This window comes from Oncorhynchus mykiss, chromosome 15, assembly GCF_013265735.2.
Source record: "Oncorhynchus mykiss isolate Arlee chromosome 15, USDA_OmykA_1.1, whole genome shotgun sequence".
In the NCBI taxonomy this organism is placed as follows: domain Eukaryota; kingdom Metazoa; phylum Chordata; class Actinopteri; order Salmoniformes; family Salmonidae; genus Oncorhynchus; species Oncorhynchus mykiss.
In genome coordinates, this window is record NC_048579.1 from 28,904,018 (window position 1) to 28,917,335 (window position 13,318).

At 47.6% G+C, this 13,318-nt stretch overlaps 1 protein-coding gene across 5 annotated transcripts in view; it reads left to right on the forward strand.

Annotated features, from left to right (window-relative positions):
• Positions 1-13,318, forward strand: part of cacnb2a (calcium channel, voltage-dependent, beta 2a) — a 112,201-nt gene that overhangs the window by 52,857 nt on the left and 46,026 nt on the right. For 4 of the 5 annotated variants that reach the window (XM_036944239.1, XM_036944241.1, XM_036944242.1 and 1 more), the window contains one exon: positions 11,021-11,140. In XM_036944239.1, coding sequence (XP_036800134.1) covers positions 11,021-11,140 — 120 coding nt within the window. Of the gene's footprint in view, positions 1-7,467; positions 7,845-11,020; positions 11,141-13,318 lie in introns of those variants that run through there. The other variant, XM_036944240.1, reaches the window with a different exon arrangement.

Below are 13,318 nucleotides of genomic sequence, written 5' to 3' on the forward strand. Positions count from 1 at the left end.
TCTCTGCGTAAATGAAATGTAATGTGACCGGTGCCTATTTCCTGATGCCTTAAATGACAGAGAGCAGACTATAGTAGTTCTGATATGGACACCTATTACATTGCAGGGTTGTTACTAAACAACACAACTGACTGCGGAGGAGCAGAATGACCCTAGACAGTGGTACAGAGTGTAATTCACACTGAGTCCAGACTGCTAGGACACACACTCACAGTACTGGCAGTCGTGTTAATGGGTCTGGTGTTCTGGCATTGTCTGTTGCTGCAGTTATTAAGATGGACAGGGATGGACTGGGCCCAGAAAACAGCTCATATTTATTTTTCTCTGCGCCCCAATTATTATCCAAATAATGATCATTCTGCACAAAGACCCAAGTGTAGCCACTGGGCTAAATATGGACCAGCCATCTGGCATTTGCCCAAACTACCCTATGGCCAATTTGTTTCTGAGGATGGAGCTAAAAGTCTCACCAAACAGTCCTCTCATAACCAGCCCGGTGCTCATCCATCATCCACAGACACCGCCTGCCTCCAACACCCAGCTCCTGACACAATATTAACGACGCAATCACAATGAACGAGTGCAGCACACACCCCCATGGCTCGTTTCATAACCATATTCCATTAATCAAACCACATTCCTTCATCAGCTCCCTGCCTATTGAGGTGGGTTGATTATTGCCTCTATGGTGCCTCTAGTGTTGTGTTACTGCATGGTCCCCTCCTCTCTCTTTTCAAAGCAGTGTGCTCTTAAGCAACCCCTCCCCCTGGCTTTTAACCATCCCTTTAACCCTATGTAGTGCACTGCTTTTGACCGGAGTCCTATGTGCTACATAGGGACTAGGGTGCCATTTGAGACACAGCCCTGCTCCCTAGGACAGTGTGGTTTGATTGACAGCCGGAGTGTCCATCACCTCAATGGGATGATGCACTTATCTAACGCACAGAGGAAGACACTTGGCATGTGGGATGCTGGGTAAACACTTTCCCTTGTTTGTCCTGGGTTCCCCCTCAAGTGTCACCTTGACCTCCACGCAGCCAATCCTGCTCCCCGCTCGGCTACCCACGCCAGAAAAGCCATTACTTCAGTACCCCGACCTGCGCACTCACACTCGGACACAGATAGGGAAACACGTGCACATGTAGGAATGCACGCACCCTCGTTCATTCAATCATTCTAGCAATCTCTATCTTACACACTCCCATTTTCTTTTTTTCTCCTCTTTCTCTCTCAGTTTCTCTTTCTCTCGCCCTCTCTTTCTCTCTCTCTCTCTCACACACACACACACACACACACACACACACACACACACACACACACACACACACACACACACACACACACACACACACACACACACACACACACACACACACACACACTTCCTCTCTGTTTCCATTCTTCGTTCATCAGTTTGAGTGGGAAGCAGTGACAGAAGTCAACCACGTGCTCTAACAGAACATCTCTTGTCATGTCTCGCGTTGTGTGCTATTGTCTTTACTCAGTGGAAGAAGACAGTAGTCATAGTGTAATCTATGGGACGATGATTTAATAGACTTTCCGTTGCTGTGAGGGATGTGACATTGACAGGCAGGTGGCTATAAAGCAGCAGCCTCTTGTTCCAGCTTAGAATGAGCACAGCAACTGTCACAAACCAACCACAGGCTCACTGTCGGGTGCGTCCCAAATGGCATCCTATTCCCTGTATAGTGCACTACTTTTGGTATCTAGTCCAAAGTAGTACACTATACAGAGAATAGGGTGCCATTTGGGATACAGGCAGTGTTCCTGAATGTCCACACTTGGGTAGTTCCACCAATTTGTTGCCTTTTGAGAAGTGTGACTTGGTCAACAACAAAAAAAACATTAGATTGCACCAAATGTAAACATTCTGTCATAAAGAACTATACAGGGAACAGGTACAACGTCACAAAAAAACACGTTTTGCCATCTCAAGAGGTTAAAGTGGTAATATGTAACTTTTTGGGCGACCATACCAAATTCACATAGAAACATGAGTTATAGATCTATGATTCTACTTGAAAGCCAGTCGAAGAAGTGATAGATCTGTTCTATGTGCGCTATTTCTATGCTTCCCGTTCTTAAGATTTGTTTTTGCGTCTTTCACTTTGGGTTTTGTGCACCAGCTTCAAACAGCTGAAACAACATCTTAGGTTATGTCAAATATATTTTACAGCGGTTTAGATGGTACAATGGTTCTCTACACTATACTAGCTTGTTTTGTCACATAAAGTGACACTAGACAAACTATTAGAGTGTTATCAACCAGGAAATGGTGAAGCGATTTCTGCGTAGTGCAACTTCAAATAAATAAAAATACTATAAAATGCCAAATAAAGTAACAGGGTTGACCATAACAGGGTGTATGACTTCATCTTAAATCAGCCATAAATCCCCTTGTGATAGGGGGGATGGAAGCTTGTTATGTGCAACAGAACGGGCAACTGAATGCAAGCTTAAAAAGATATGAAATTGTTGAAACGTTTCTGGGTTTTTTTTTTACCACAGGACACCAGGAACATTTCCAAAAATAGTAGAACCAGTTCTACTAACCTGCTTTTACTATTAAATGTTGAATGTTTCTTTTGAAAAAATAGTTTCACCATATTAAAATGAGAATTCAGTTCACGTAACATGGTTGACCTTAACACACCTTACAACAAATGTTGGGTTAGCTAAGTGGGTTAAAATCTTCCTATAAGTCACAGGGGGTGCACGGAGGGTCAAAAATGCTGAATTCTGGCACTTTTGCAAGTCTTCATACATATTGAAAGTCTGATTGAATATTCCATGTGGTCTATATTGAAGGGCACTTTGTTTAGTTTAACAGACTTTTGAAATTGATATTGGGGCACAATTTCTACTTAAAGCATCAAAGGGATGTAAAAGGCACTCATTTAGTCTGTTGCTCGAGATTAGACAACCACATTCTAAGAAATCTGATAATATGGACCAGAAAAAGTTGCGAGAAGGTCGTCTCCGCCTTCATAGTACTGCTTCTAAGAATAGGATTTACTGTAACCACAGTTAGAATTATATTTATGTTGCCGGCGTCCAATTCAACCTTTGCAAACTCTGTTATTGCCAGGAAGGTTACAAAATTGCTCCAAGTAAAATCAGTGCATTGTTAGATTCCCACGGTGACACGTTATTCCTAACATATTCATGAGCAGAAAACTGTCACTTCGGCTCTTCTCTTTCTGAGGAATACCGGGAAGGCTCGATAGTGACTGACTCTCCCACGAGAGAGAAGAGGAGAAGGCAGAGGGCAGAGCTGTGACGGGAGGGTGATATAATGTGGAGATAGAGAGAGGGAGAGAGAGAGAGAGAGAGAGAGAGAGAGAGAAAGTGGGAGAGACAGGGAAAGTGGGAGAGAGAGAGAGAGACAGAGAGAGGGAGAGAGAGAGAAAGAAAGTGGGAGAGAGGGAGAGAGAGAGGGAAAGTGGGAGAGGGAGAGGGAAAGTGGGAGAGAGAGAGAGAGAGAGAGAGAGAGAGAGAGAGAGAGAGAGAGGGAAAGAGAGAAGGAGGGAAAGTGGGAGAGAGAGAGAAAGTGGGAGAGAGAGGGAAAGTGGGAGAGAGAGAGGGAGAGAGAGAGGGAAAGTGGGAGAGAGAGAGGGGGAAAGTGGGAGAGAGAGAGAGAGAGAGAAGGAGGGAAAGTGGGAGAGAGAGAGAGAAGGAAAGGGGGAGAGAGAGAGAGGGAGAGAGAGAGAAAGAGGGAAAGTGGGAGAGAGAGGGAAAGTGGGAGAGAGAGAGAGAGAGAGAGAGAGGGAAAGTGGGAGAGAGAGGGAGAGAAGGAAAGTGGGAGAGAGAGAGAGAGAGAGGGAGAGAGAGAGAGAGAGGGGGAAAGTGGGAGAGAGAGGGAATGTGGGAGAGAGAGAGAGAGAGAGAGAGAGAGAAGGAAAGTGGAAGAGAGAGGGAAAGTGGGAGAGAGAGAAAGAGAGGGAAAGTGGGTGAGAGAGGGAAAGTGGGAGAGAGAGAGAGAGTAGGGGGAATATAATGGGGAAAGGGGGGAAGGGAGACAAGGGAAAGAGAGAGGCAGTGGGGTGGGGATGTGATGGAGAATGGAAGACAAGGATGAGAGAGAGAGAGAGAGAGAGAGAGAGCGTTAGCAGGGGGTCTGGGAAGGGGGGGGGGGGCAGAAGATAGGGGCTGGTGTGGGGAGGGGTGAACAAGGAGTTATGCGCCATGAACAATCTGCCGTACTGAGTCTCCGGTAGACTAGGGAGCATTTCAGCTTGTTATGTCATCATTAATTCATTCATCATACGTCTGCATGACCACAACCTTCCATCTCAACTATTTTTACACTGCAAATACACCTTTTAGAGTAACCCCTATTGTCCAGGTAATCGCTACCAATGATTCTAACATATATATTTTTTAAAACAATAGGCGATTCCCCAGTGATATGTGTACGCCCTCTACTGAAGGGAATGCTGACATTGCCCTGTGACAGCCCTGTTTAGCCACCCGGGCCGTTCGATGATTGATTGTAATTAGCCTTAGTGATTTGTGCCATTCTAATGCGCTGACCGCCTATGCGACCGCGGCATGTGGCGACTGTTTGTGGTTTCGCAGGCAGAGCAGCCCAGAGGGATCAATAAGTCTGTTACAGCAGACCACAGGAGCACTGCCGTACCACACACACCACACGCATGCACACACACGCACACACACACACACGCACATGCACACACACACACACATGCACGCGTGCGAACAAAAACAAACATGCTCTTCACCCATCCCGTCTCTACCATCCCTCTCAACCTCTCTCTCTCTCTCTCTCCAAAGGGTGACCATCGTGAGCTCATCCCTGTCTGTCTCTTTCCTTTGTTCTCTACACTCTGTTCATCTCAGTGTGGGAGTGGGACCTCAGGTCGGCCGTGTCATGCAGCCGGAGGCTCTCTCAGTCAGACTGAGTCCATGTCAACCTCTCTCACTGCCCACTGTGCCCAGTGTTCACAGACATGCATAAGCCTGGACAGAGGGCCCCTTGCTCTGGGCAGTGGGCACCCAGCTCCACATGGGAAACATCTGCGCCACGCTCTGGAGGGTAGCGACAACTCCCGTCACTCTAGCTCACCCCCGCCATTAGACAATGTTCGAGCCACGTGTGACCGTGTGACACATAATACCCTGGTTTTAAGGTTCCTTCGCCCAATAGGCACCAGCTCTACCATCGGTAGAGGCTTTCACAGCACTACTGCCTTCTAGTATTTTCATGGGACTTACAGTATCTGGTGTAGTATAGTTAGGTAACTGGATACCACATTCTTTATATGTTTTCCCTCCACTGTTTTTACTAGTAACATTAAGGCCGTCTGAAGCAGCCTCTTGTTCTTGACATCGGCAATGCTCATTGTCAAGCCAGACATTGGCCTGACAATGACTGACTAGGAGCCGGCATGTTGGCATAAACAGGCTGTCAGTCAGACGACATTTGAAGGAGGTATTCCATACAGCCGGCCTATTTGTAACGGACGTTTGTCAGAGTGCATAATACTTGCACAGTCATTCCAATCCGTCTCTGTCCGGAGTCTGACTGTGACAATTGCCTCCCATGTTAGAGTAATTGGTCTAAGCGAGCTAAAATTGTATTATTCTCCCGCAAGCCTTTGTTTTCGTGTAGGACGCAGCTAAATCAGTGTGTCATCTTCAACACAGCTTCGTCCCCAATGGCACCCTCTTCAGTGCACTACGGGTCCCGGTTGAAAGTAGTGCACTTAATAGGGAACAGGGTGCTATTTGAGACGCATCCTAGAGCTGGTTGAGACGACCTCTGTGCGGGTAGAACTATGGGATTGATTGGTTATGAAATGCAGGGCTGATTAGCGTGTCATATCTTTTGATGTACAGTTAGCGTCTCCTAGGGGAATGACTGCTAGCCATTAGCTAAACCATCGTCATTTTTTTTTACAATTTAGCAGATGCTCTTATCCAGAGCGACCTACAGTAGCAATTAGGGTTAAGTACCTTGCTGATGTGCATGTCGACAGATCTTTCACCTAGTCAGCACGGGATTCGAACCAGGAACCTTTTGATTCATTCATTAATAGCTCAATGCTCTTAACCGGTAGGCGACCTGCCACCCAGTGCTGACCTGAGTTGTGGGGACCGCTGACCTCTTCCTCCTCCTGACCTGTGCCGGCCTCTCCTAACCCAGCTCTGAAATGGATCAGATTTCACTGCCCCAGTCCCTGCCTCAACCAGTAAACATTAGCAGTCTCATGCCATGCTAGAAAAGGACATGTCCTGCAGAAGAATGTGTGCTCACCTGTTTTGAAGTATTTATGGTAGTGAAAGTTGTGTGTGTGTGTGTGTGGGGGGGGGGGGATTCATATTTAGTGAATCACCAGGGATCCTCTGCGCTTGGCTTTAGCTACAGTAACTCTCAAACTTAACAATCACTATCACTAAGATCAGAGTGTTGTACTGTGCAGCTTGGAACATCTATTTTAGGTCTCTGTCTCTCTGTCTGTCTCTCCCTCTCTCTCTCTCTGTCTCTCTCTCCCATCTCTCTCTCCCTCTCTCTCTCTCTCTCTCTCCCTCCCTCTCTCTCTCTCTCTCTCTCTCCCTCCCTCCCTCTCTCTCTCTCTCTCTCTCTCTCTCTCTCTCTCTCTCTCTCTCTCTCTGTGTTTCCACCTCTTTCCCCTGGTGGCACAGGAGAGGCTCTTGCCATGGAAGTGTGTGCGTATGTATGTGCTTTGCGACGCAAGTGAGTGCGTAGAGTAGGGACGCACCAGGTATCCTCGTCACCTCCCTGGAGGGGGAGAGGCACAGCACTGAACTTTGGACTGACGATCATCACAGGAACAGAGTGTGTGTGGGTGCTTGCGTGCAGGTTTGTGTGTGTGTGTGTGTGTACTAATATCTGTGCAACATTAAATGTTTACATGTATGCCTATAGATCCAATACATAGTTTTACAAACATGGCACACACACACACACACACAAACAAGCCCTCTGTACTGCAGCATTAATCACAGTGGAGACAGCGGAACAGATGGAGCGACTGTGAGAAGGAACATGAGAAAACGAAAGAACAAGGAAAGAGGAGAAGGGGTGGGGGAGTGATACGAAAGGGAGGCAGAGAGAGAGAGGCGGGGGGGTGAGTTAGACAGAACCACAGAGGTAGAAACAGCTCAAGATATCCGGTGAGAGAGAGAGAGAGAGAGAGAGAGAGAGAAAAAGCGCGGGATATATACATTGACAGGCTGAGGAGAGCTGAGATTGCATGCAGCAGGCACCACCTGAGTAGCAGCAGCAACATTAGCATTCCCTCACTGATCATCCAGGCAGGCGTTCTCTTATCTGTCCGCGAGGAAGGAGTATGGCAGTCCAGCCTGTGTAGGACAGACGACAGGGCTGGAGCTGCCGGAGCAGGGGCTGGGGGGGGGGGGGGTGAGGCATGAGAAGCTCACACTGGGCAGGCAGCCTGAGCAGCTAGACGAGGCTAGAGGAGACTGGAGGGAGACAGGCAGCTGCTGAGATTATGCTCCGGTTCCATGGCTCATGTGGACAGCACAGCGGCAGCAAAGGTAGAACTAGCTCTCGCTGCAGCGTTAGGGACAGCCTTAACGGCAAAGGTATTGGCAGTCACACCCAAGGTATCCCTAACATAGGTAGCTTTGTTAGCAGCAAAGGTAGACATACCTGTGGAGGTCTTTTGCAGGGATAGCAGTCCAGGTATTTGAGGTTGTAGCAGGGATACGTAACAGTGGCTTAGGACACTGAATGACCGGTGTGGCTGATGAAGGCCACCTGGATTAGGCTGCTGAAAAGAGCCAAGGGAGGTCGCAACAAGAGCTCCGACGACTGTGTAAGCTGATTATTCATACATGCTTACTTGTGCGCGTGTGTGTGTGTCCGTGCGCGCGTGCGTACGTGATTGTGCGCGCGCCGCACATGTAAAAGTGTGTGAACATCATCGTATTTACCTGTGCCTACCCGTATAGGGGTCAGAAGACGGTATTGTCAGGGTGATAAGAGTTGTCATGCTGCGACGGTGATGATGAGGGGTCGTGGGTTGTCTGTCACCGCTGTTCACAGTCCTCGTTATGGACCCATTCTCTGACCCGCTGTGCTGTAACTCTCTGGGTCCGACCCTTGCCTTAAGTCTGGACATGATGGAACGATGGGATTGGATCGAACAATGGATTGAACAACGTCAGTCACATGTAAAGGACATGAGGATACATGAGCTGGTTTGATGTGGTTATAGGTTAGAGCTTGGGATGTGTCACAAATGGCACCCTATGGGGCCCTTTTCCAAAGTAGTGCACCATATAGGGAATAGGGTGCCATTTATGACACAGGCCTAGTCTATAGACAATGTGACAGTGATGAGATGCGGTGTACTGTATACAGTATTAAGAGTATTTTCAGGTAGGGTTTAACCTATGAGGTAAGAGACGGATATCGGAAGCATTAAGGAGAGTGCATAAAGCATAAGCAGTGTTATTTACAGAAGGTGTCTCAGGTACAAGGCAGGAGAAGAAACGTGGATAGTTCATGAGCAGTGCCTCGTCTATTATGCAGGAGATGAATATCAAATCAAATCAAATGTAGTTATATAGCCCTTCGTACATCAGCTGTACAGAGACCCAGCCTAAAACCCCAAACAGCAAGCAATGCAGGTGTTGAAGAACGTTGGCTAGGAAAAACTCCCTAGAAAGGCCAAAACCTAGGAAGAAACCTAGAGAGGAACCAGGCTATGAGAGGTGGCCAGTCCTCTTCTGGCTGTGCCGGGTGGAGATTACCTGAAATGTGCCGGGTGGAGAGCACCTGGAATGTGCCGGGTGGAGAGCACCTGGCATGTGCCGGGTGGAGATTATCTGGAATGTGCCGGGTGGAGATTACCTGGCATGTGCCGGGTGGAGATTACCTGGCATGTGCCGGGTGGAGATTATCTGGAATGTGCCGGGTGGAGATTACCTTGGAATGTGCCGGGTGGAGATTACCTGGCATGTGCCGGGTGGAGATTATCTGGAATGTGCCGGGTGGAGATTACCTGGAATGTGCCGGGTGGAGATTACCTGGCATGTGCCGGGTGGAGATTACCTGGAATGTGCCGGGTGGAGATTACCTGGAATGTGCCGGGTGGAGATTACCTGGAATGTGCCGGGTGGAGATTACCTGGAATGTGCCGGGTGGAGATTACCTGGAATGTGCCGGGTGGAGATTACCTGGCATGTGCCGGGTGGAGAGCACCTGGCATGTGCCGGGTGGAGATTTTCTGGAATGTGCCGGGTGGAGATTACCTGGAATGTGCCGGGTGGAGATTACCTGGCATGTGCCGGGTGGAGATTATCTGGAATGTGCCGGGTGGAGATTACCTGGAATGTGCCGGGTGGAGATTACCTGGAATGTGCCGGGTGGAGATTACCTGGAATGTGCCGGGTGGAGATTACCTGGCATGTGCCGGGTGGAGAGCACCTGGCATGTGCCGGGTGGAGATTATCTGGAATGTGCCGGGTGGAGATTACCTGGAATGTGCCGGGTGGAGATTACCTGGCATGTGCCGGGTGGAGATTATCTGGAATGTGCCGGGTGGAGATTACCTGGAATGTGCCGGGTGGAGATTACCTGGCATGTGCCGGGTGGAGATTACCTGGAATGTGCCGGGTGGAGATTACCTGGAATGTGCCGGGTGGAGATTACCTGGAATGTGCCGGGTGGAGATTACCTGGAATGTGCCGGGTGGAGATTACCTGGAATGTGCCGGGTGGAGATTACCTGGAATGTGCCGGGTGGAGAGCACCTGGCATGTGCTGAATAGAAAGTGTTTAGGATGAATGTTTCAAGTGTGATGTATAATGTTAAGGTGGAACGTAGCCACATGCCAGGTTTCGGTATTGGATAGTAAAGTAGGATCTTCTATTTATATGCAATGGTTGGGTTAGTTTTAATCAGCCTGGTAGAGTGCGAGGTTAATTATCATTATTATTCAAAAAGTCCATCAGTCTGACAATAACATAACAGGGCTATAAACATACTGGGCTGCCTGCCTGCGTGCGTGCGTGTGTGTGTGTGTGTGTGTGTGTGTGTGTGTGTGTGTGTGTGTGTGTGTGTGTGTGTGTGTGTGTGTGTGCCCATACATCTGTTTCTGTTATTTAAGTGTGTGTGTGTGTGTGTGCACCCAGGAGATTTAGAATGTGTGTGAGCCTGATTGTTTATATGGCTGAAGCTGCAGCCTTTACCACACACACATGCTGGGGCCCACAGTTACCAGGGCGGAGGGTATGTCTCTCTTACAGAGCATGGGAGACACAAACCTACAGCTCCAGTCCTGTTATCCTGACGCGTTACTCTTTAGTCTCTTTTTTCCTCTCCGGCCGAAGTGGTAGTGAATGAAAGGACCGACTGGATGTGCATCCCAAATGGCGCCCTATCCCCTTGATAGTGCACTACTCTTGTAGTTACTGATGTAGCCTGAGGCTTTGTGAGATGGTGGGTGTCCTGCTGCTTTCTGAGAAGCAGGGGAGTGTCCACTTGAAACACATCCACTTAGCTTTAGTGATTTATCCCTGCCTCTCCTACCCTGGGGTTTGGATATTGTCTGATTTAGATGTGTGTGGCTGTTCACTAAGTTCACTAACTGGGCTCCGATGCTCTCTGGTGATTTGACCGAACTGTCTTCACCAACCGTCTCCAAAGATAGGATGGCACGGTGTGCATATGTGCTGCATGTTTTTGTGTGTCTGGTGAGTGTGAGTCTGAAGAGTTGTTGAGGTCTGAAAAGGGGTCCAAGGGTTTCCCAAACCCGGTCCTCAACACCCCAAGGGGTGTACATTTTGGTGTTTAGTCATCACGCTTTGATCATCTGGATCGAAACTAAGCATGCACCTCTTGGGATCCCGAGGACCGAGTTTGGGAAATGATGAGTTAGTCTGTTGTGTGATGTTGAGGTCTGAAGAGTTTGTCTGTTGGTTGAGGTCTCAAGAGTTCATCTGTTATGCAATCTCTCATTAGTGTGTGTTTCCCTCTACTCTGCAGGGTTCGGCGGACTCCTACACCAGCCGTCCATCAGACTCCGATGTGTCCTTGGAGGAGGATAAGGAGGCCGTGCGACGAGAGGCAGAGCGGCAGGCTCAGGCACAGCTGGAGAAGGCCAAGGTACTGTACTGACACTCATACTGACCACTCTGTCCTGCAGTCTGCTGTGGATCTCCCTTTCTTTAGCCATCTCCTCTCTCTCTCTCTCATTCCCTCTCTCTCTCTCTCTCTCTCTCTCTCTCTCTCTCTCTCTCTCTCTCTCTCTCACATTCCCTCTCTCTCTGTCTCTCTCTCTCATTCTCTCTCTCTCTCATTCCCTCTCTCTCTCTCTCTCTCTCATTCCCTCTCTCTCTCTCTCTCTCTCTCTCTCTCTCATTCTCTCTCTCTCTCTCTCTCTCTCATTCCCTCTCTCTCTCTCTCTCTCTCATTCCCTCTCTCTCTCTCTCTCTCTCTCTCTTTCTCTCATTCCCTCTCTCTCTCTCTCTCTCTCTCTCTCTCTCTCATTCTCTCTCTCTCTCATTCCCTCTCTCTCTCTCTCTCTCTCTCTCTCATTCCCTCTCTCTCTCTCTCTCTCTCTCTCATTCCCTCTCTCTCTCTCTCTATCTCTCTCTCTATCTCTCTCTCTCTCTCTCTCTCTCTCATTCTCTCTCTCTCTCATTCCCTCTCTCTCTGGATCTTGTATGGTGGATCATAGCATAAAAAGGCCTTTTTACGATCAGGATCTGCTTGTGCCGCTTAGTGAGCTTTGAGGTCGTCTCACATCACTCTCCTGGTTCCATTGGAGTTTTTACTAGTCAGGTCACATGGTCAGGGAAACTCAGGGCCCTAGGTCCACCGTGTCACATCAGTGCCCTATCCGGTTAGGGTAGTCTGACTCTCAGGCTAGGGGAAAGGGACCTCTGGCTCTAGTATTACTATTGTGCTACATCCCAAATGGCACCCTATTCCCTACACTTTTAGAACCAAAGGTGCTATGTATAACTTAAAATAGTTCTTCAGCTGTCCCCATAGGAGAACCCTTTGAATAACAATTTTTGGTTCAAGGTAAACCCTTTTGGTTCCATGTGAAACCCTTTCCACAGAGGGTTCTACCTGGAACCAAAAAGGTTTATCCTATGGGGACAGCCAAAGAACCCTTTCGGAACCCTTTTTTCTTGACCAGGTCAAGAAAAAAGTAGTAGAGTCTATAGGGAATAGTGTGCCATTTGTGACACAAACATGGTATGTATTGGGGTTGTTTGCAGCCATGGCATAAGGGGATAAATAAATCACACTCTTACAAAAAAATGGTTCCAAAAGGGTACTTCAGCTGTCCCCATAGCAGAAACCTTTTTTTGGTTCCAGGTAAAAACATTTTTGGTTCCAGGTAGAACCATTTTCAGGTCCATGTAGAATCCTTTCCACAGAGGGTTCTACATGGAACCCAAAACATTTCTACTGGAACCATAGGATTCTACCTAGAACCAACTAGGGTTCTTCAAAGGGTTCAACAAGGGTTCTTCTTCTAGATTGGTTCTAGGTAGGTTCTAGATGTCTGACAGATATGAGTGCCTTAGTGAGGACAGACTGTGTGTTCCACGACATGCTGTCTAAGCGCAACAGCTTTGTCTGTGAGAAGCATAGGGAATAATCAGTCCATTCTACGGTACATACAGTACAGCATAGGGTTACAAAACTACGCTAACTTTCCCAAATTTCCCAGGAAGAAGCAACGTGGTGGTTGAACGTTGTGTTAGACACAGAAACACAATAGGTGTAGACTTTACCATGAAATGCTTGCTTAGGAGCCCTTCCCAATGATACAGAGTGAAAAGAAATGTAACACGAGGAATAAAATACACCGAAATTAAGCTATATACAGGAAGTACCAGTACCAGATTAATTTGCAGGACTACAGGGTACAATATATCCGGTAGATATGTACATAGTGGTGTAGTGGTGCCTGGAGAAGTAGGTATGCTTACATTTTGACCAAAAACTTCCAAAATGCGCCCGCTGTGACAAATTCTATGAGAAACAGTGACAATACACTCTGAACAGGGATAGGCAAAAATGACAAAATACAGATACAAAATACCATACAAATCAGTGTATCAAAATAAAATGTTTGTATTTTGTAATGCATTTGACTAAAATACAAAAATGCATTTGCAAGTAGCTGGCCCAAACAGCAACAACATTCTCTGTAACGGTTACAAAAAAAATTATGTTTTACTTGCGATGCTGTGATATGTTGTTGGTTAACTACCTTAGTTGAGCAAGATTTTCAAGCAGATTTAAGTCAAAACTGTAACTCGG